The sequence below is a fragment of the Aspergillus thermomutatus genome (genome assembly GCF_002237265.1).
Source record: "Aspergillus thermomutatus strain HMR AF 39 chromosome Unknown NODE_154, whole genome shotgun sequence".
In the NCBI taxonomy this organism is placed as follows: domain Eukaryota; kingdom Fungi; phylum Ascomycota; class Eurotiomycetes; order Eurotiales; family Aspergillaceae; genus Aspergillus; species Aspergillus thermomutatus.
The window spans coordinates 18934-42343 of NW_020798203.1; the positions used below are offsets into that span (position 1 = coordinate 18934).

Consider the following 23410-nt stretch of genomic DNA (forward strand, 5'->3'; position numbering starts at 1 on the left):
GGGAAGTGATGGTCTCAACTCAGGTTCCATTATTGCCAGTATTAGCTTGTATGTAGTCTGCTTGCTTCACTGGAACGTGTGCTCGGACTTCGAGTCCAAGGTCAATAGTATTATTGAATGAAGTCACTAAACTCCAACATGGCTCCATGCAAGCTGATCCGAGTCCGAAGGAAGTAAGCTTCTCAGTGGCTTAGGGGCGCCCGAATCCGATTGGTACGACAACTCTCAAACGATTCCACTGAAAGGCGTGCTGTGCACACCAGGTCCATACTAATGGGCACCGGTTTATCCATTGTGAAACCTAAGAGGCCATAGCGAGCAGTGCAGTGCAGGTATCATCATTGCAGAATGTCGCGCTGACCTGCATGATCCTGGGCAGTAATGTTGCCTTCTCAGTGATGTGGATGGAGGACAAACGTGATTTACATCATGGCTGCCAACTCATGAACGCAGCAGCATAGACTGATATGTCGGATATTGAGCAGGCATTATTATTTTCTTTTCAATAAGGTAACTTCAATAGTCGCGCTGGGAACCCAGTTCCTGGGCAAATTTCTATGACTTGCGGAGGACATTGAGGCATACTGTGTGGGGATTTCAGCATGCTTCATTTAAACGCTGGCGATCCCTCACGAACGTCTCCGCAAAATCACCATGCATTGGAGAAAGAATTCGAATAAACGTCAACGGATTGCTTAATTCGAACCTTGAGTGTAAATAGTGTGGATTAGCTGGCCGATCGTCAGTTGTTTGTTGTTGCCAACTTGCCACTAGTTGTCCGAGGCATTAGTTCTGCAGTATTCTGATCGGAGGATTATTATCGGAATCACAGCCTTTGACAAGATCGAGAACGCCACATCTTTCTATGACAGTAGATTGTCATCTATTCAGATTGTTGTTTTCGAGGATGACTCAAGGAGGATGATTGTTGATGCGAGGGTGAAAAGGTAGAAAGGAGGGAGTTGGATCAGCAACCACTCAGGGACTAACTAGTACCTAGTACTGCATTATCCCTGCTGATCTGCTCCACCTCTTGGGACATCGCAATTCGACTTTGAGGAGAATCTTTCAGTCGTCGAATCACGAAATCCACCAAAGCAACGATCGAAGTCTAATATGGCGTTTTCCCAGTGATAGTCATGTGAAATCTCGAATTTGACCGCAATTGAGTCTCCCTTCGTGGCTGGAGAGGAGGACCAGGAATCATATCTATCCCTCTTCATGATAGGGTTCGAAAACACGGGAGATTCGGCGGATCCTAAACTATTTCAAGGTCTTTCTCCGTTTGGCTTGTGAGTCGAGTACCAATACTAAATACGGACTCTGCTTCGAACAATAGTGAGCGGCTCAAAGGAGATTGCATCAGAACTCAAGGATGGACTGAGGATTGCACCAGTAGAGCAAAAGGAGACCCGTTATTCTCACTGAAGATAGTGGAATATCACTATTACTCTCCGAGGAGAGTCGAGAGCTCTGGAAATGGTTGTACTAACCTTCTGGTGATAGAGCTTGGAGTTGTTATACCTTAGGTTCCAGTCACCTGCGCTTCAAAACATGCTGTCAGGAAATACATGGACTCACTTTTGCAAGAGGCAGATGTCGTCCCGAGTTCAGCAGCAGTGGCCATGGTCTGCACAGTTGTCTGACCAAGAGCAAACATTGCTGCCCTCTAGGAGAGAGGTAGCTGTACGACCTCATTACCATTACGGTCCTTGACAGTGTCTTCCGTAGCTTTCTACATACGGAGACACCCATTGACATAGGAACTAGGCAATTGGAAGACCCAGCCAACATTATTTGCTCTTCCTATCACCCTTCTGTCTTGGTACTCCATATTTCTGAGCTACTTGGGTATTATGCTGCCTTTGAGATTAGCCTTCAGTTTCTCCTGGAGCCCAGTTCGCCACATGTACTCTTGACGGACATTCTGAAGCTCTCCCTAGGTAAGATGCCATCTTTATTATCTTTCTTGCTCGGCTGCACCTCATTTGACACTCACAGCAACTGAGTCTCTCAGCTATGATGGCTGCTTTCAATTAGATGACTTTCTTGAAAACAATGCCTCATCTTCCTTTTTTCGTTTTTTCTTTTCGTTCATACATTTAGCTGCTGCTGACATGACCCAAGGTCATATAGTCTACAACAAGTTTCTCGTTCCACGATCTATTCGTGTTTCGAATGACCGGGCATACTAATTTTGAATGTGATGTGCTTGATGGGAAAGAATGACTCAATTGCGAAGATTGTAGCATTGTGTTTCTCTGTCAGCCTCATACCATCATCCTCGTCCGGCGATCTCTCCTTCCACTGTGGCCGCTTCTTGCGGAACCGCCCGTATCGTCCTGAATATGACTGACGTACACCTGTTAGTCCGGCAAACGGCAAAACAGCATAAGACGTTCCTTACAAGCCATAATGGTGTTTCAGCAGCGACCACCACATCATTTTCGGCCCAGAGGACAGTCACTGTTGGGCTCGAGCCCGTACTCTTCGCGGCATGCAGAGCGTGAGCTGGAGACCTGGTCGCAATATCGAAGAGGACGTTCCGCGCCAACAAACAACGCCCAGTTGGTGAGTGAGAAGACGATGTCCTTGAGGTATATCATATCGATGAAGCTGATTGGCTATGCGATCACTCAGTTCAGTCAAAAAAATTGATTGGAAGACGACTGCTCTCAGAGATGTGCTTGAGGTATCATCGCATAGGTGCAACAAACAGTTTATATATGATCTTATTCATGGCAATTGATCAACTGATCAACGCATCTCGATGGTCAAGCTCTCTTGCTGGGAGGCGGCCGATAGCCATTGTTCCATTTGACTTTCTTTGTTCGGCAACGCTGGGCCCCATCTTGAAGGCTATTGGTACAGCGACATGACACGAACAATAGAACCAGAAAAAGCATTCACATCATATTGTACCCGGTTGCAGCCACTGTCCATAGTCTTTCCTATATTACACAAGATCTGCGCTGTGCGATGCCACAGGAGATATGAGGCCTTAGGGTCGAGTTTCCAACTGAATATCCAAGGAGATGAAAATGGCAGAATGAGAAACAAAAGACTGGCAGATGCTGCAGTCATGGATAATCGGAGAAAAATGGCGATGCGGGACTACTGTCAGGAGACAACAATAAGGGAGTCTTGATCGCTATATATCTGAAATATCGGCAGCCACCACATGTGAGTGGCACTGGGCTCGCAGCTCATAGAAACAGTACGGGCAAGATTCGATCACTACTAATAATGTAAGATGTCTACTATCAGCAGCCCAGGAAACGCAAATCATCCCAAAGTCTCAAGACACGCAGCTCCGGCCTGATCGCTGGTGTCTCTGACAAAAATTGCGTGGCTAAAGTAGAGGACTAGACGTGGCTGTGTGTTTTGGTTGTGGCTTGCATTGTTTTGTTTGCTTCATTTGCTTGTGGGGGAAAAACAAGCATGGCGGCCGGGATGTTGTTTTTCTCGGTATATGCCTGAGGCAACTACCTTGTTGTCCTGCCAACGTCCGGCACTAAACCACTTCAGGAGCACCACAACATAACAGCAGCCACTTAGCGTGCATCGCAGTTGCCCAAACGGTCTCATCGGCCTCGAGCTTTGGCTTTCTCCTCCATCTCGTGCGGCCTCCGAAACATTATCTACTACCTCTCTCCTCCTCACTTCTACCTCTGCTCTAGAGTTTATCCTTCTTAAACCCCTCCTCCGCACTCTCTTCATAATCCCTCTTGTATATCATCCTCTTCCGTGGGCCTTGTTGCCTCTTATCTTTACCCTACTCGCATCGTGGGTTGAAAAGGCCATTCATCGGGCAAGAGTCGACAAAGAGTCAGACCATGATTGTTTAGACTGGATACACTGTCATCGTCCTGTTTCTCTATCATTCTAATCATTGACTGGCCGCTGCGGTGCCGTTTTTGCGAAGAGACCTTATCCTGTCCAGCCCTCACACCGTTCGGCTGTCCGTCTTATTTAAAGTGCATAGCCTAGCTGCTTTCTAGTGTTTGTCATTTGAAGAGCACAATGTCTGAAAATATGGGCGGTCCTGGCCAGGTGATCGAGTATATCCAAGGTTCGTGCGTTTGTTTTGATCTGATCTATCGAGAAAATGTCCTCGGAGCCCGTCAAGTTGTTTCGTCCAATATGAACTTCACACTGTCTGGCAAGCTTTCTGACCACTTGAAATCGCAGATCGCCTGTACCTCGCTTCCTATGACTCCCCACCCGATCCAAAGGCTCCGTTCCCCTTCCCTCTGGAGCAATCCAAATCTCCCAGCAAACGCTCCGCACGAGGCCAGCCCCAGACGCCTAGCAAGAAGCGGTACCCCGTGTATTTCACCGCAGATGATACTCTTTTCTACAACTCCTTCCATGCAGACTTCGGTCCTCTTCATATAGGACATCTGTATCGCTTTGCTGTTCATTTCCACGAGATTCTTGGCGAACCTGCAAACAAAGATCGCGCAGTGGTCTTTTACTCAAAGAGCGATCCACGGAGTCGTGCCAACGCAGCATGCCTTGTCGCTTGCTATATGGTTCTCATCCAGTCTTGGCCGCCACACCTTGCCTTGGCCCCAATCGCACAGGCTGATCCGCCGTACATGCCTTTCCGGGATGCGGGATACAGTCAGGCAGATTTCACTTTGACAATTCAGGACGTAGTGTACGGAGTGTGGAAGGCGAAGGAACAGTCACTTTGCAGTCTGAGCAGCTTCAGCCTTGAAGAGTATGTATACGGTTGGCGGATGACCTTTTGATCGCAGACTGACGGGTCTTGCTAGATATGAGAAGTTCGAACGGGTCGACATGGGTGACTTCAACTGGATCACCCCTCAGTTCCTCGCCTTCGCCTCCCCGCAGCATGAACCTATTGCACCAATCCCTTCCAACACCCCCGAATACGCTGCGTTGCCGTCAACAGTTTCCCAGGTCATCGCATCTAAGCTGCCACTTCCTTTCAAGAACGTGCTGGCGCATTTCGCGACTCGTAATGTGGGTCTCGTTGTGCGACTAAACTCAGAGCTGTACTCTCCGTCTCACTTCACAGCTTTGGGAATCAACCACATCGATATGATATTTGAAGATGGTACTTGTCCTCCATTGCCGTTGGTTCGACGATTCATCAAAATGGCACATGAGATGATCACAGTCAAGAATAAGGGAATCGCAGTCCATTGCAAGGCTGGTTTGGGTCGCACCGGTTGCTTGATTGGTGCCTATCTTATCTACCGGTACGGGTTCACCGCCAACGAGATTATCGCCTTCATGAGATTCATGCGTCCCGGCATGGTGGTTGGTCCACAGCAACATTGGCTGCACTTGAACCAGGGCTCATTCCGTGAATGGTGGTTTGAGGATAGCATGAAGGAGAAGCTGGCCCAAATGCAGCCAGCACCGATTACACCTGGAAGAGCATCTACCAAGCATCGTGTCAACAACGGCCCGATCGCGACACCACCCAACAATAGTCACTCCAAGCGTTCCGCGCTTGGAGAGATTGACCACAACGAGGGTGCCGGAACGAGCGAAGAGTACCTTCCTGCTCCAACTCCTGGCCAACCTCGCAAGTCCCACCGGAAGGACTCTCGTCATCATCCCTATGCACGCACCACTTCTGGTACTCTCGTTGTCGACAGAGACACGAACAAGACTGAAGAGCAGACCAGGCAGCGCAGTTCCCGTCTCAGCAATGACAGCAGCGAAAGTGAAGAGGAGATCCAACTGCGCATGTTGGCCAAGCGTTCCTCTCGATCGCCCGTGGCATCACCAAGCCAGCGATCTGTCAGTTACTCTGCTACAGTGACTGCCAGCTATACCTTGACAGATGACATCCACGAGGACAGAGAGAATTGGGGGGAAGCTGGACATGCAGCACCCAAGACTCCCTTGAGCAGTAAGAGCGGAAGTGGCGCCATTTCAGTCACCAAAGTTCGTACAAGCCCTCGGCGTGTGACCGACAGTAGAAGCGCTTCCAAAGGTGTTCGCAAGATCAGCGGTCGAATCGGTAGCACAGGGAGTCCCACCCGAGTCAAATAGACGAGATTGCTTGCCTTTATGCCTTTTTCTTCAGCGTGCTAGCTGACTTCTTCAACCACTTTCCTCTCTCCCTTTCATTTCTTGGTCTTGAGCAAGACCAAACTACATACCCCGCGCCATCAATTTGCTGCATTTGCGCTACCATAAGTTTAATGATTCTTCTCTTGTTCTTTGGTTATTCGTCGGTGTCCTGGTTCTCAAGTTTGATGGGTCTGGATTTGTGCGTTGTGGCGTATGGTTGCATTGTTGACGATCAGATGATCTAGACGTTGGCACTGAATCGATCAGGTCTGAAAACACGCAAAACGGTCATGGTTGTTGTGTGACCTTCTGGTCATAATGAGGGTTTCGATGAATGCTCGTTTGGCGGTTGAGTTGAATGTGTGTGCATATGTGTATACAATCTACGTGGGACTGATAAAGTCGGTTCATAACTTTGAGACAAAGACCCCCTGTGCTGTGTAGACTGATCAACATCGTAGGACACTCATGCAGTAGCACATCGATCAAGCAAGGCGTCGGTCGAGCTAATCAGTCGAGCGTATCCTCAGAAATCTCTCTACTGAGGACCCAGGCTCACATAGTGGACCAAAGCCGTGAATTGAGTCCATCCGACGAGCGGCCGTCGAAACAAACCATCCGATCATTCATTTGGTTTGGAAACCGAGTCCTTGCATGAGTCAGAAGACCGATTTCTCTCTCATTGGTAATGCTGAGGCATGTTCGAGCTGCGGTTCCATATCTAGGCTTGAACAACTCCTGTCGATCTTATCCTCAATGACAACTTCAAAGGCCTCCATGCCCATGGACGAAGCGACTTGATCCAACCATTTGTCCACTGGGCTCATTTTTGGGCCCTCAGACAGAGTCAAGCTCCCGCCGTCTTCAAAATCGCGAAATCTGGAGACTATGTGGAAGGGTACGATTTTGGGCTCGTCGAAGAAGGATTCACTCGACATTGACTCCGGAGCTGATACAAGGGACGGTGGTGATGATGATGATCTAGGCCCAGCGGGAGTGCCAGCGATGGCGTGAGGCGAGTAGCCCTTGTGTTGAGAAACCATGAGATTATGCGACAGAAGGTCTAGGATTTTGAAGCAATTGTTGGCGCCGCGCAGGACGCCGTTCGAGAAAGTTTGTGGCAGGGTGGACGGAATGGGCCCTATGAGGGATAATTTACCGCCGATGATTCTATGACCCTGCACGGCGGCAACGAGACGGAGCTCAGATGCTAAACCATGTATTTTCTCTTTGCAGCGGTATAACCTCGAAATTAGTTGTTCTGATTCCGAGGGCGACGTTGGCGGAGAGGCCTGGAGGTGACGGTTGACCCGATACATCAGGCCGGGAATCTTGACGACTTCCATGAATAATCGGTCCGTTACGTCAATGATGGCCGAGATTGTTGCATTCGCTCGTGGATCGGCCATGTCTTGCTTTCGGATCTCGTCAATCAGGGATTGCCACTCTGGCTTTTCGAAGAAGCATGGTTTGCCCTCGATGAACGCAGCGGCAGCGAGGAAGCTGCGAAAGGAAAGATACAGGCAGCGATCGAAGCCAGTGAGATGGGATTTCGCCCCGCGCATGGACATCAGGAGAGCAGCTCCAGAGGCATGCTGAGCCCAGGAGTCCTCTCTTGTCTGAGAGTATGCTTCAAAAAGGCTGAGTAAGATGGATGTGCTAACGCTTTCCCTTGAGCGCATGATCTTCTCATGCTTGATCATGCCTCCTAAGGAAGCCAAAGCCTTTGAGTACATCTCTCGGCTAGATTTTTGCAGGGCAACGTCATGATTTGAACGCCCCATGAAAACGGACGTGATGCAGAAAATAGCTGCATCCAGGGCTGGAGTTGTTCCCAAAACATCCGCTACATACACTGCCCAAGGAACATGAACACGATATTTGTTTAGACCGAACCAGCGAGGAAATGCCGTGAGCACGAAGTCACGGAATACTGCAGGCTGCTGCCGACTCATCGACTTTGTGACTAAAGAAGGGAAAATTTGCTCGTCGATTGAATCATGTGGATGTGCGAAACTCTGCTCTCTTCGTATTTCCTGGATCTCGTGCTCATTGACTGGATTTGCAGTCTGCTCATATCGCTTCTTGATCAGGGGTCCTTCGTCCATAAATTTGCGGGCTTTTGCATAGCCAGGACACTGAACACCATATTTACGGCATTGAGAGCATTCGGGCCGCAATGCATCACACTTGATTTGGATTTCTGTTAGTTACCAAGTCGGTAGATTGAGGTTTAAGGTGAAAGGGATTCAAACCTTAATGCGTCTCCTAATGCAAATTTGACACCCTGTGCTTCGTGGGACCCCAACCATGTTTGAGTGTTTGGCTACTACATGCTCCCTTAAGGCTGGTACGGTGTATTCGTAGACTATCACGCTCGGTATGACTCCAATGATGCCAGCCGGAGCATCATGCAGGCAATAAAATGGGTCCTTTAGGATGGAGGAGAAATCACTAGGTGTAAATGATTGAGCGGTAGTTGCAGGAGTAGTAATGATCGAAGTGAAGAGAAATGTTGCAAGAAACAGATATTTGCGTAGTCTCCGTTCTCTATGCTCTTTCTGTCATTGTCCTCTCGTAAGACTTGCCGGCTTTTTCCTCCTACGTACTCGTTCCACTTTTAAGCTTGAAGGGATCCGTTACTCCACCTCACTCGGCGGTCATCCTGAACTTTCCGGTCTTGAGCGGCTGAAGAACCGTTCTGCTGATCGAACAAAAGCAGAAAAGCCAGGGACGGCGCAGCAGGCACAGGCCGCGAATGAGATGTCTGCTTGATCGAGAGTTGTCTCAAATTAGGTCAATCTCCGAGCGGTTGCTAACTTGCCAAAAACCGGTAGAAGTGGATCAACGGGAGCGCTCAGCGAGCTTAAAGCAAACCGCAAAGCCAATCTGAAGTCATCCCACGGCTGTCCAAGCGCGAGCCCATGGAACATGATTATTCTGGGTCTTGGCTTGCCGAATTCTGTCTTTTGATTCGCTGTAACAAAAGTCCAGGTGCAAAGAAAACGAAAGATGATCGGGGCCTGGGTTGTCCTCGACGCTTCTCAATCCTCTGATTATGCGAGGGTTCCCTTGTCACTTGAACAATTGTGCGTCTTGATTTAGTTCCATGATAATTTAACAATACGGGAAGCATCAGCGGAAGAGATAGAAAATGATGGACGAGGAAAACAGGAGTGAGAAAAGCACTGTAGTGGCGATGAAAATCCTCGAAAGGATCCGGCCCGAGGAAAGTGTCGATGGAGCTTCCCCAACCAGAAGCCAGACAGCCACCTCACCATTCTTCAAGCATCACCACCCGCGTGTCCAACTATTCCTCTCCCACAGTCCGAACGTCATGTCACACATGGGACGAAATCCTCGCGAGATCTGGACTTCGAATTGCCCAAAATGGGGACCTCTGTTTGGACCTGCCATGCGATATGCAGCAGCGTCGACCAAGGCGACCTACAATTGCCAGCGACTGTCTCCTCGCTGGTGATTCTAGATTTGGGCACAGGACGCAATATACTGTTTGCCAAAAGCACCTTCGTCAGCAGAAAGACGATCTACTACTTGACAACAAAGATATTTGTGGAAGTTCCGTTTCGAAACCTGGCCTGCAAGACTACCTTGAATGGCTCATTGCTGTGAGCTTCGTCGAGATCTGGCGATGGTTCTTGCGGCTCGTCAATGACCTTCATAGCAACAAAGTGCCAACCTGGCTTCGGCAGGCTGTCCATCGTCGCGAGAAGCTTAAGCGTTTGTTGAATGTTCCAGATTCCCTCTCGTGGCCCTCGATAACCTGCCAGCCAATGCTTGACCCAGTTGCGCAGACCCGGGTTCGTCGACCACCGGTAGGCTCCGACTACCGACGGAAGCATGCCGTAGCTGTGCGTGAAAGACTCGCCGAATCGCGTGGGCGGTATCCCTGCCGCAATCCGACATATGGTGAGCGCCGTCCGCTCCGCATCAGGAGGAACTATCCGTCCTGAATCCGGGAGATATCGCGTACGTGCCCGCATGCTCGTGCAGAGATACGCTGCATAATTGACGGCTGAGGTGCAAGGGTCTCTGGCATTGGGAAAAACGAGCGCAGATACACGGACCAAAGACGAGTCATCGGAAGAAGATATCGTCAGATAAGCTCCGCTAAAGTCATCGTCCACGGGATTTTCGTCAATCGGTACGTCTGTCCGCCATCTATCTAGCTTGCAAAGAAGCTCCGAACTTTTGCTAGACCAGAAACTATCCAATTCGGGCTCCTGACGTTTCTGTATCTCCAATGCTGTTACCTCTTCTACCAGCAACAACATCCTGTCCCGTAGATGTGATGATTGCTTCAAAAGCAGATCTAGCCATCTTGATATTTTCGGGGGCATAGTTTCCGGCGAGGTAACAGAGTAATCTTTGTTATATAAGCGCAACAAAAGAGCCATTCTCGCAAAAGCCCTGATCAACAGCATTCCTGTCGGAGTTTGCATAAGCTGTTTGTATCCAGTATTAAGGCATAATGCGGCACCTTGCATGTGCGAGCGCCATGAAAGCAAGGCGCCTCGCTGAAGCTCAAAATTGGCAAGCAACATGGATGTGGCGAACAATGAAAGAACCCTGTCATAATTCCACGATCGACTCGCAATCTCCGCCGTGCTGCTCGAGGATAACTCCGCATTCAAGCCCTGAATGGCCCTCAGGCTATGATGAAAGGCGTGACGGCGTAGATTGATCGACCCTCTCGAATATGGCTCGAAACTCGACATTGTGAGAGCTGCTAGGGCCATGGCGGCGTTATAAACGTGGTGGGACATGGCTTGTGATTTGAGGAACTCCGATAGAGGTAAGACTTTTGAAAGACCCGATAGATGACCATTGGCGGAGTATTCATAATAGGTGTAATCCTCTGGAAACTCAAACGCTCCAAGGAGGCAAAGAGATGAATTGGACAGGATACGGCTCGGCGAGAGCGCGTTTCCTACGGATATTGGAGAGTATGGCGTCAAGTAGCCGTCGCGCATCACCATCAATGAATCCGGGGCGGTATGACGGATATCGGAATTGGCCGGAGTATTTGGATCTCGTTGAAAAGTTGCTTTCGTATCTTCCTGTTTCGGTTCCACAGAAAAGCATGTTTCTGAAGACTCGGACAACGGGGGAGAAGGTGGTGTTTTCACACCGATTGGTTTTCCGCTGCTGGAATTGGCGAATGTGCCGTTTGGCTCGCCATGCTCCTCATTCTTAGAGCCCGATGACCGCCCTTTCTTCCCTACTGGCCTGCCTGTCGCTCTTGCAACGATGAGATTCGTCTGGTCCTTGAAAGTAATCCTCTGAGCATATCCTTCGCACGGAAGGTTGATACGTCTGCACTGGTATGTTCGTTAGCATTGAAAGTGGACAGCCAGGAAGCCAAAACTCCAGATGAGATTCGCACATTGTTACACCCTGGTTTCGTCTCATCGCACTTGAGTCTTCTGCGTCGGCAAGTTAGGCAACCGGTTCGACCACGCGAGACGACATTGCGCTTTCTAACAGGTTTGTCGTGTGAAGCGGCAAGGGGCATCGCGGCAACAAAGCAACAAACTGGGTAGTATGGAGCAAATCGTCTTTGAACTCGAGTGTAGAAGACTATTCAGACCTGAAGATATCGCGGACAGAGAGGGCTCTGCTTCTAGTGATATGAAAACGTGATGCAACAGACTGATGCTTATACAAGCTCAAATCTTGGGATGTCCAAACCGTTTGATCTATGTCAACTAAAAGCGGAATCGAATCTATCGGCAGGACGGCAACAGCCCAGGCGCAAGGGATCGACAGACTAGCGAGCGAACCAAGCTGCAGTCACCAGATAGGCACTCCCCAGATGCCACGCTAGGCAGACTGGGATGAACACCGCCTGTGCTCAACGAAGGGAGGAATGTGACAAGTCCAATCTCAGCGACGTTGTGTCGCCTCTTTTCTTTGTTTGACCCCCCTTAAGCATAAGCGAGGCAAACGCAGTGCTCGTTTGCTCCTCATTTAGACTTTCTGTTTCAGCACTCAGGAATTTCGGTGGCTTAAACATCTCTATACTCACTCAGGGTCAAGGCCATTTACTGTGGTACGTCCGAGGTAAGCAATGCACCATGCAGAATTCTTGTCTCACATTCCGACTTTTTCTTTTCTTTTCTTCTCTTTCTTTTTTTTCTGCTTTCGGAGGAGAGGCATGACCTGCAGATTTTCCAAGGGGTTTGTGTCGTGGATATATCAACGCAAATACCTTATCATTGACGATAGTCGCTGACATTGCTACTAATCACAGCATTCGTGCCACACTGCTGCAGATACAATGTTTTGAAAAGACTTTCCCCTCCTTCCAGAAGGTGGCGAGGATCCCCTGCCTCCAGCACCTGGCCGTCGCCCATTACGAGGACTTGGTCAAAATCGATGATGCTGTGTAACCTATGCGTGATGGCTATGACCGTACCTTCGCTGAAGCGGTCCCGAAGGACGGCCATGATACGGTTTTCGCTCGCTTTGTCCAGGCTAGCGGTCCCCTCATCAATAATGAGAATTTTGTGTTTGTTCACCATGGCTCGTGCGAGGGTAATGAGCTGTCTCTCGCCTTGTGAGAAATTTCTCCCATTTAGCTCGACCATGTCATCCAGCTTCCATTTCCTTGTACCCGCCACGCCATCCAGAATGGATTGCAAATATCCCTCGTCATACTCTCCGTTGAAATCCAGATTAAAACGTATTGTTCCGTCAAGTAGCGTGGGATCTTGAGGGATAAAAGTTATGCTCTGCCGTAGCTTTTCGACCGCAACCGATTCAATATCAACGCCATCAATGGATATGGATCCACGCGTCCTAGTAGTCAGCCGTAGCAGACTCAGTGCCAGGGAAGTCTTCCCGCTTCCTGTGCGACCAACGATAGCTATTCGTTGGCCGGGATTCACTCTATAGCTGACACCCTTGAGAATCTCCTCTTCATCCAACGAATAGTTGGCTCCGAAGTTCTCAAAGGATATCAATCCCCGAGTTGGCCAATGTTCTACCACACAGGCTTCATGGTTAGCGGAAGGAACCTCTTGTGGAAGTTCCTGGATATAGTTCTCGATACGGCAATAACTGGTCATTTCAACTTCCAGAAGACTCGAGAGATAAACCAGATCTAGACGGTTAGCGATACAGCCACTCACAGCCAGACAGGGAGAACCTACAAAGTAGAGCCGTGCAGAGGCCGGTTGTGAGGGTCAAACTAAGACCAACAACAGGTGCACTTGAATGCGGCCGCAAGATGGCTAATGTCGCCGCAGAGCACGATATCAAAGCGACGAAAATGTCCATTCGTACTGCCAGCCACCTCTGAAGGTCACTGACGGCATTCCATGTCTGGACATGGTGCTCAACTGCCGCATTGAAGCGCTTCTGTAGCATCCCCTGGGCGCGAAATGCGTGTATTGTCTTAAGGCCCGACGCAGTTTCTGCAATACTGTGATGCAGTGGCGTGAGACTAGCGGCGTATAGATGCTTCACAGCGGTGGCTGCGAAACGGTAACGGTGGCCCACGTAGATTGCAAGCCCAGACAACATGACAGACGGCAGAAAGAAAAGTGGTATAAGCGACGTCACGGTGAGAATCCGGAGACCAATTGACAGATATGTCTCCAAAACTGGACGAAAAGTCCTGAACAGAGTGTCGTCTAAACTTGCGATATCAGACGAGAAACGATTGATCACCTGTCCCACTGGGGTACTCCAGATCCAAGAGTAAGTAGTGCCGAAAATTGCAGAAATCATTTCCATATGCTTGTCATGACTAAATCGCCAAGCACCCGAGTATAACAAAAACAGCGAGAATGCCAGGGTCGCTATTTGCGCTGAGCCGAGTCCTGCTCTTGTAGTCAGCATTCGCCGCCTGGGATGTGAATAGAAATAAAACTCATACCTGCATAGATTCCTAGATAAAAACTGTCCCTACTATTCTTTTCGTTTCTCAACGATATAGCACTCCAAATCGACAGCCATGCTGGGACCCCAATTTCCAATGCTTGGGCTCCGACGGCACAAATCACTGCTAAAGTGACGAATGGCCGACTGCCGAAGGATCGGAGGTATTTGAAGCCTGGGAGGGTTAGTACCTGGAAAATGGGCAATACCGCCAAACTTACCATATCTCAAACTGCTCACGCGCTGAAGACCAGCACATTCGTTAAGGGCCTCCGCAGAGAGCGGGCTCGTCTCGTCGCTGCCATCGATAATTCCACAGGGTGCAGATATTGTTTCAGAGACTTCTCGCCGATCATGGAACAGACGATCGACATAGTCCGTGCCGGGCATTCTTTGCGTGTTTTTGGGCCCGAGATTCTTCTTAACTTGAGCGATTCTGCCCTTCTCCATGTGGATGACTAAATCAGCCATCTGGAGTACTTTCGGGTCATTTGTAACCATTATGATCGTGCGATTCTGTAGCTCCGATCTGAAGATGCATTTCGTCACCACCCACTCGAAGGTGCTCGGGTCTAACCCTGAAAGGATATCATCCAATATGACGACGTTTGCATTCGTATACATTGCTCGGGCAAGGGCTACTCGCTGACGTTGACCTCCAGAGAGACTGCGGCCACCTTCACCTACCTCTTTGAGGTCGCCGTCCTTGAAAGCTGCAAGATCTTTCTCCAGCGCGCAATCCCTAATGGCACGCTCATAGCGCTTTTGATCATATGCAGTCCCGAATAAAATGTTGTCCTTGATACTACCTCGAAAAAGCCAAGGTTCTTGAGATGCGTAGGCAATCGGCTCGAATTGTGCTTTGCCGAGCCTTATGCTGCCTTGGTCACCACAACCAGCAGGCAGCAATGTGTGTAACAACAAGGTCTTTCCTGACCTAGTTTGCAGATGTAAGCAAGTGATTCTTTCGAAATGCAACGACAAGAGAGATAGGGGAGGCTGTACCCAGTATCACCCGTAATCACATTGAGTCCGCCCCTCGAAAACTCGATGTCAAGGCTGGCTTGAGTGTAATTGAACTCCCCAAGGACCTGCGCTGTAGAAGACGAGGAATTAGGAGGGCCTGATCTCTGAGCCTGCATCGTAAGCTGGCTTGTGTCCGTGACCACCAGGGAACTCTTTCGGTCCATAAAGTCACTTAATCGTTGCAAGCTCACCATCGCTTGCGCGTATTGCCCAGCACCAAGTACGCTCAACGTAAGCATACTCTTGATAATATTGAATACAGCGACAAGCGTGAAAACAACATCTGGTGCTAAAGCTTTTTTCCCTGCAAAGATGAAAAGGCATAGACTGAGAACCATTGCAAGAAAGGAGCATGAAGAGGAAAGGCTTTCTGAGAGAATGATGACGCGCATCTTCAGCCAAATAGCATCTAGCTCTTGCTTCCTCTCACCGAGAATCCTCCTTATAAAAGACTGTGCGTTTCCAAGCATCTTAATCATTAATAGAGCCCGTATGCTTTCGCTTGTTCGCGTTATCCGCCTATCGGTTGCCCGCACAATCGCTGACTGAGCTTTGGTTTGTTCCGATATTATGAATCGGGACAGAGGATATCTGGTAACAAGAAGAAATAGCAGGCCGGGGATATAGTACCATCCCATAACCCTGTATAATAGGATGGAGGCCGTGATGAATTCGACGGGGACCATGAATGCCGTCATTGCGGTGTATCGAAGTGTACCCAACCTGTCAATATCGACTGATATCATGCTCTGTAATTGTCCAACATTAATGTCGGCGTCTGTCTCAAGCATCGTCATTTTCTGATATACAGCGGCCACGATAAGAGACTTCCAGTCTCCTATTGTGTGGGTAGCATAATACTCGAAAGTCTGCATGCATATACCACGAATGATCGGCGACACTGCAAATAATGTGATGGAGAACCAGGGTTGAAGCTTGGCTTGAGATGAACTTTGAAAGAACAAAAGAAGCTGATGTAGCCCGATCGTCCCCAGAAGCTCGAAGAAGCCACACAGGCCTGCAAAAAGAGCCATCGTAGCTAGCCTCATTCGAAACAACTTCCAGAGAATGACCTTGAAAGCCGAAGATTCCGGGCAACAATTCGTGTAGGCTTGCCGCCAAGTCTCTACCGAGGCCTCGTCTCTCTGAGGATAGAGATCTTCCTTGCTGATGGAGCCGTTTCTTTCGTAGCCGAGTGCCACCAATGGAGTGACCCAAGCATAAAGCCACCATCTGGAGAGAGGTGAACATGTATCTGCAGGGTGATACACACCCTTCACTGAAGTGTTCAAGTTTGGAGAGAGAGTAGGAACAAGGATCGAACATGCAGAGCTCGCCACTAGCTGGACTATATCCAACAAGGAGAATCTGGGACCTGCCGGGACCTGAAGCCATATCATTGGGTATAATTGCCGGGGTACGTCTATTGTGAGATAGATGGATAGACTCAGAAATGTCGCATTTCTTAGGAGGAGGAGTCGACAAGGCGTTGGCGCCAGGTAAAGAGCTCGAAATAGTGATACGATGACCTGAGAAGTTAGTGAAGTTCTTATTCAGTTGTATCCTTGTAGAGCTTACCCAGAGCGAGGCTGCCATAATCCTTGACTTTTTATTGAAGCTCTCAGTCACCAGAGAAGCAAAGGAAGAGATCGCACATGTCACGGCACAAAGGAATCCTAGTATTCCCCAGAGAGTCTGTGCTGGACTCAATGCCATTGGACTGGCCAGCGTCCGTCGACATAAAAGATGTACAGCGTTGGCAACGCAAATGAGCGTGCACAGCCCAGCTAGAACTAGCATGCTAGGCTCAGCTGAAGGGGAAAAAATAGGCATGATTGACATTCGGTATATGGATATGTCGTGAAGAAATGGTACGAAGAGCAGGGAAAGTCGTGCTTTCAATCTTATAACCAAGGGCGAGGCATCGAGAACGCTAAGCAACAAAGAATCAGTGAATTCTTTAAGCAGTACCTATTCCCTCTTAAACTAAAGAGCTTTATCAACCAGTAAACAGGACGGTCACTCACACAGATGATCCCCTTGATCTTTACCTTTTTGCTCCACACCATGACGAAGAACACAAGACTTGACCGGCCACATAGCACAGCCAAGACCAGGCTACTCAGATAGGTAGACTCGACATTGCTATACAAATTTCCCAATCGAGTAAGTCCAGAGTCCGCCATGTCTGAGCACTCCGAATGTAGATCCCAACAAGTAGGAGGTAGCCGGACGGGCAAAAAGACACGGGACAAGTTAAGCTTTTCTGCCATAGGGCCCAATGAATTGGTGCAAAATTTCCTGATTGATTTCCATCGTACGACAACATCTAACAACACGTCGATCATCTGCTGAGAGAGCTCCAGTCTCTGAGTCGTGGGAGGTGAGAAAAGAGAGCCCGTGTCGATTCTCGATGAGGTGGTCGTTCCCAGTTACCCGATTAGGAAAACCCAACGCTAGCGCCAACACCAAAATGAACATGGCACAAAGTCACAAACACATCTCAGCAAGACAGACACAATGACAAGAAAAATCCTGACAGATGACCTTGAGCTCCCTGATTATTTTAGTTTGAACAATATGCCTGTTCTTCGAATTGTTTCGTGGCCGTCCTTCTTCTCTTCGACTTGGCCTTTCGAAAAGTTACCATGAGACGCTGGCTCGCAGAGTGGTCACTTGCTGGTTTATTCGCACTTGCGAAGGCAGCAGTAGCAGAATCAGAGGGCCCTCAAGCTCTGCTGTCCTGCCATTATGAAGGCGGTTCGTTCACGACGTTCAGAAACCCTGCATTTCCTTCCCACTCCATCAGGATCAAAGAGCAGAATGACGAAGTTTGCGACGCAGGGTCGAAGCAGTACACTGGATGGCTTGAATTTTACGGAAAACATATATTCTTTTGTGAGTTCCGAGATGAATAGACACATATTTCTGCTGACCGCGCGACGGAAGGGTACTTCGACAGCCTGAATGATCCCCTGACAGATCCGCTCACATTGTGGTTGACGGGAGGACCTGGCGTAAGCAGCTTGGTTGGTGAGGATTCTCCTTTGCTTGTAAAGACAATCGATCCAGTGCGGCTAACTAGAGATCAGGTTTAATGCTGGAATTAGGTCCTTGTCGCATCAAGACCGGAGGCAATTGCACCGAGAGAAACCCTTACTCGTGGACGAGAAACTCATCGATGATATTTGTGGACCAGCCGGTAGGAACAGGGCTTTCATATGTGGATTCTCGCCTAGATATTCCAACAACTTCCGAAATTGCTGCAGAAGATATGTATATCTTTCTTCAAATCTTCATGACGGAAGTCTTTCCTGAACGCCGACAAACCCCCTTCCACCTAGCAGGAGAGAGTTATGCTGTATGTTCCTTTTTCTTTTATAGAAATCAGTTGACTGTTTCAATACTGACAGTGTCTTGAAGGGGCATTATATTCCTACCTTATCACGAGAGATACTTCGGCAAAACCAGGTCTCTGAAACGCCAGAGATTCCACTTCAATCGATCTTGATCGGGAACGGCTATGTTTCGCCGCTCGACACACTATACGGATATTACGAGACGCTCTGCACGACGAAGCCAGGCGTTGACGAGCCTGTTTTCAACCAGACCCGCTGCCAAATCATTTCAGAGAACCTACCTAGATGTATCAGCATTTATGAGGTGTGCTATCGATATCCAGACGAAGTTCTGTGCAAAGCTACAGATGCAGTGTGTGGCGTCATAAAGGAACTGTACCACAACGAGTCACATGCAGGGGGACGTGATCCTTTTGATAGTAAGGCTTGGTCTTCATTGCTTCCCAAACGAACTATGTGCTTATTTGTCAGTCACTCGAACCTGCGAAGTGGATCACCTGTGTTACTCGCAAACTCTCGAGATTCAGAAATACATAAATAAGCCTAGCACCTGGGCTGCCCTTGGTGTTCCGGAAGCTGTCCCGAATTTTACCATTGAATCCAGGGAAGTTGCTTCGGCATTTGAGGGTACTAATGATCTGTACAGCAATGCCGTGAATGATATCAAGTACACATTGGAACATGGAGTGGATGTGTTGATATACAACGGGAACTTGGACCTTGCATGCAACACCGCGGGTAACTTGAGGTGGACGGATGCTTTACGTTGGAATGGACAGGCACCATTTACTTCAGAAGATCTGAAACCTTGGTACTCGAACGTAGGTGGTAGCAAAGCCAAGGCTGGGAGTTTCAAGGAAGTCTTCGCCTCAGTCCCTAATGGGGTCTCTGGCAAACAGCGCTTCGCGTTTGTCACGGTAGATAAATCTGGACATATGGTGAGTGCATACTGTGGTAGCAGCTGAGTTTCCGGAGGCTAACGCAGCTCAGGTCCCATTAGATCAGCCTGAAGTGGCTCTTGATCTTTATCAAAAGTGGTTGTTTCAACAATCCTTCTGATCAGAGGCCTTCAACGGTGACGTTGTGCTGTCTTGACACTTCTCAGTTGATACAAGAGGAATCCGCATGTTGCCAGCATGAGGAACAATAGTTGATCCGAGCTCAATTACTAGACCTCTCTATTCCCTTTCAAATACTTCATCGAAGTCCATAAGTCTTCGTGGGTGCTCATTGAAAAGGCTCACTTATCAAGGGCATGAATAAGGCTGAACTCGACTGTTAAAGGAGGCTATTCTGTTGACTTCAGGAGTCGTAATACACGAATGTTACGCTTGATACTCAATTGGCGGGTTGATAGATCAACAAAGGAAACCCCTTTCGAAAGTGACTGGTCCACTGACCGCGTGGAACTATTGGAATGTGACCAGCAAGTAAGGGCGCACTCCGTAGTCTGATGTGGCTTGCAGATCGTCCCAAATGAAGAGATGCGCGAGGATCGTTGATTTGTTATGGTATTATCCATGCACCAGAATGGGTAATGGGTTACCAATGTCATCAATGAGATTAGAATTTACTACAATCTGCCTGACAGAGATCACCAGGCGAACAATGATCGCTCATCTTAATGCTCCTACCCGAGCCCGTCGGATACCAACAGAGCCTAAAGGAAAACAGGGGATGCTGTCATTCAACGAAGACGGGTACTTGAAGGCTTGAAGCAATCGATCATTCCAATCCAGGCCGTGGCAATTGGCTCCTAAAAACTTATGTCAGAAGCCGTATTGAATGTGGTTAACCTCATACTGGAGTTCCTTGCTTCCCTGAAACACGATCACACCAGAAGAATGTCATCCACAAACTCTAAGCTGAATACCCTCTGTGATTAACTGATGGAAACAAGGATTATCTTGCTCACCGGGTCTTCCTTGCTTGAACAAAGGCTGACCAACCAGCTCTTTTGTGGGGTTACCCAGGCATCGGGCTAAGGCCTGGCCTCAGTCGTTCATCACCTTTGGCGTCAGCTCATGGCTGGATATTCACCTCAAATTAGTGAATGCTCCTCTTGATCTTCGCCAATTTATCATGTCCTCTCCTAAGCCATCAAACCCAGTCAACTCCTCTTGCGATGATCTCTCCACTTGAAGGATTGTTTCGTCGTCTCGACAGTACTTGGTTGAAACCGACATTCAAGAACATCGTCGGCAACTGAATATTACCTCAGCTTCAACTATGGAGTCTAAGAAGGGGTCAGTGGATATCAGTATCTGTCAGTCATCGAGAGAAGCAACAAATGATGAAAGAATTGAAGCACCTAAGCCACAGATCTATACGCAGGAGACACGGCTTGAAATAGTTGATGATACTGATGATGATGTGTATGCCCTGTCTTTCCCTTTATTGAAATCCATCTTCGGAGTCATTTGCAAGCAGTACTGACCTGAGAAGTGTGTCTCCAGAGGTACGAGCGAGTGTTCCTGCAGATGATGAGGATATCCCAGTCAATACCATTCGCGCCTGGTCCCTGGGGATAGTTGGGACTGTGATCCTTACAGCGTTGAACCAGTTCTTTCAACTCCATTCTCCACCACGTGAGTGTCCTGGTTTAAACTATTAGTAGTAGGATGACTAACTCGGATTGTAGTATTCCTATCCGCATACCTAGCCATCCTAGTGACATTCCCCTGCGGAAGGTTGATGGAAGCTGTTTTGCCAGAAAGAACTTGGAAAATACTGGGTTGGACATTTACACTCAACCCAGGACGCTTCAATCAAAAGGAGCACTGTATTGTGGCCATAATGGCGTCCTTGGTAACCGCCTTTGACAACGGGTCTCTCGCAACGGATGTCTATGTCGCCTTTGAGAAGTTCCTTCACATTCCGATTTCCCTCGGATACAGGTTCCTGTTTCTTCTCACGACGCAGGCTTTGAGCTTTGGCATCGCAGGATTGTTCCACAAATTCCTCGTTGAGCCAGCAGCCTGCGTCTGGCCGGGGGTGCTCCCGACTTGCTCCATGCTGTATACGATGCACCAACGGAACGAACAGAACGAGGAAGCTAATGGATGGAAAATAAGTCGCATGAAGCTGTTTGCTGTGGTTATCCTATGCGGGGCACTATATCAGTTCCTTCCCGGGTTCTTATTCACAGGGCTCACAACATTTGCCTGGATAACTTGGATTGTTCCCAACAATGTCACTGTCAACCAGGTCTTTGGAGCCATGTCGGGAATGGATCTTCTCCCCATGACCTTGGACTGGAATCAGATTACTGGCTATCTAGGATCACCTCTCCTTGTGCCCACATGGGCGTTGACAAACGTGTTCTGTGGCAGTATCTTTTTCCTTTGGATCGTGTCTCCTGCGTTACACTGGAGCAATGTCTGGCAAGGAATGTACATGCCGTTTTCTTCGTCAAAGTCTTTTGATAATACAGGTAGAGTCATTCTTGATAGGTCTCAGAAGTCTTCTAACACATTCCAGGCAAACCATACAACACGAGTCGAGTGATGAACCCAGATTACTCACTGAATCAAACTGCCTACCATGAATATTCCCCAGTGTTCCTATCAACAACGTCTGTTCTTTCATATGGATTGGGATTTGCCGCTGTGGCTTCAATCATAGTCCATACCGCCCTCTACCACCACCGTGAGATTTGGTTTGGTCTGCTTGCCAGCATTGGAAAGTCGTCTGCTGAAGAGAAGCCAGACATTCACGCGCGGGTAAGCACCACAATCCCCGATGAGGAATAGCCACTGACAAAAAGCAGTTGATGAAGAAGTATAGACAAGTTCCGACGTGGTGGTATGGCTGTACCTTTCTAGCCATATTCAGCATCAGCATCGCTTTTCTCTATGTCTATGATACTGGACTTCCCTGGTATGGTCTGATCCTGGCTATAGTGCTTCACGTAGTACTCTTGTTGCCAACAGGTATCATGATGGCGTACTGCAACATCAAGCTATCGACTGCTGTGATATCGGCACTCATAGCTGGGTACATCTGGCCAGGCAAGATGATGAACAATGTGGTTTTCAAGATCTTTACTCTGGTTTCATCTGCTCAAGGGCTCGGCTATATCTCGGTCATGAAGCTTGCCCACTACATGGTGAGCCTTTCTTCTTGCAAGCAGGAAAGAACAATGTGTCCTCTAACGGATTCAGAAAATCCCTCCTCGCGTCACGTTCGCGGCGCAGTGCACCGGCATCATCGTTTCTTGGCTGACCCAGACCGCAGTCAATGTCTGGGCGATGGGCAACGTGGAAGACATCTGTACGCCCGAAGCAAGCAACAACGTAAGTTCGGAAGAACCCTGAGGTCTGGAACCGTTAAACTGAGACATGGCAGTTCCTTTGCCCACTTGCTGCAGGCTATGCCACAAATGCCACCTTTTGGGGCCTCATCGGCCCGAAAAGACTCTTCTCGGAGGGCTCGATGTACCGATCCATGCTGTGGTTCTTCCTCATCGGTGCCGTGTCCCCGATCATCCTCTACCTTCTAGACAGACGCTTCCCCAGAGCAACGCTGAGAAAGGTATCTGCACCGCATACAATGTCATTTGAGGTGCTGACTTTCAACCTAGATCCACCTGCCCGCAATCTTCGCATCCACCGCATCGATACCGCCAGCCACCGCGGCAAACTACATGGCCTGGGGAATTGTGGGGCTTTATTTCAACGGCCATCTCAAGCGCAGGTACCGACGATGGTGGATGAAGTACAATTATATCCTGTCAGCTGGACTCGATGCGGCTCTGGCAGTCGGCAACTTTCTCATCTTCTTCTGCTTGGCGTACCCCGGTGTTCAGCTGAAGTGGTTTGGGAACGAAATCACCGCACAAACCGCCGATGGGATGGGTGTGCCGTTGCGAACGGTGGAGCGCGGTCGAACCTTTGGACCGCAGACTTGGAATTGAGGCAAGTGAAGAGTGGTCAGCTAGTCTCAATGTTGATTAGAGCACTTTTGCAGAAATCATCTCTCTGGTAATAATCTACGCCGCTAAGTACTTTTGCTGCCCCTGTCAAAATAGGTATGATATCAGCGTGTGTGGAGGTGGAGAGCCC

At 48.8% G+C, this 23410-nt stretch overlaps 5 protein-coding genes across 5 annotated transcripts; 3 read left to right on the forward strand and 2 right to left on the reverse strand.

The window, feature by feature from the left end:
* Positions 1-4035: 4035 nt before the first annotated feature.
* cdcA (phosphoprotein phosphatase CDC14) lies at positions 4036-6036 on the forward strand (the record flags this gene model as incomplete). The annotated part of the gene is made up of 3 exons (XM_026756968.1): positions 4036-4072; positions 4192-4726; positions 4782-6036. 3 exons carry the CDS (start codon positions 4036-4038, stop codon positions 6034-6036), a joined length of 1827 nt encoding a protein of 608 aa, XP_026612818.1.
* A 680-nt stretch (positions 6037-6716) lies between these two features.
* CDV56_103627 (Zn(II)2Cys6 transcription factor) lies at positions 6717-11593 on the reverse strand (the record flags this gene model as incomplete). Its single annotated transcript, XM_026757246.1, has 3 exons — positions 6717-8195; positions 9669-11399; positions 11465-11593. 3 exons carry the CDS (start codon positions 11591-11593, stop codon positions 6717-6719), a joined length of 3339 nt encoding a protein of 1112 aa, XP_026612819.1.
* Positions 11594-12293: 700 nt separating this feature from the next.
* CDV56_104199 (putative ABC transporter) lies at positions 12294-15326 on the reverse strand (the record flags this gene model as incomplete). The annotated part of the gene is made up of 5 exons (XM_026757818.1): positions 12294-13183; positions 13233-13904; positions 13961-14137; positions 14184-14899; positions 14968-15326. 5 exons carry the CDS (start codon positions 15324-15326, stop codon positions 12294-12296), a joined length of 2814 nt encoding a protein of 937 aa, XP_026612820.1.
* Positions 15327-17636: 2310 nt separating this feature from the next.
* Positions 17637-19406, forward strand: cp7 (putative carboxypeptidase Y; the record flags this gene model as incomplete). Its single annotated transcript, XM_026758305.1, has 6 exons — positions 17637-17886; positions 17938-18021; positions 18081-18349; positions 18412-18766; positions 18819-19285; positions 19338-19406. 6 exons carry the CDS (start codon positions 17637-17639, stop codon positions 19404-19406), a joined length of 1494 nt encoding a protein of 497 aa, XP_026612821.1.
* Positions 19407-21143: 1737 nt separating this feature from the next.
* On the forward strand, positions 21144-23262 carry optC (small oligopeptide transporter, OPT family; the record flags this gene model as incomplete). The annotated part of the gene is made up of 6 exons (XM_026758605.1): positions 21144-21780; positions 21828-22069; positions 22117-22455; positions 22511-22642; positions 22695-22880; positions 22930-23262. The coding sequence occupies 6 exons, from the start codon at positions 21144-21146 to the stop codon at positions 23260-23262; spliced, it is 1869 nt and encodes a 622-aa protein (XP_026612822.1).
* Positions 23263-23410: the final 148 nt, after the last annotated feature.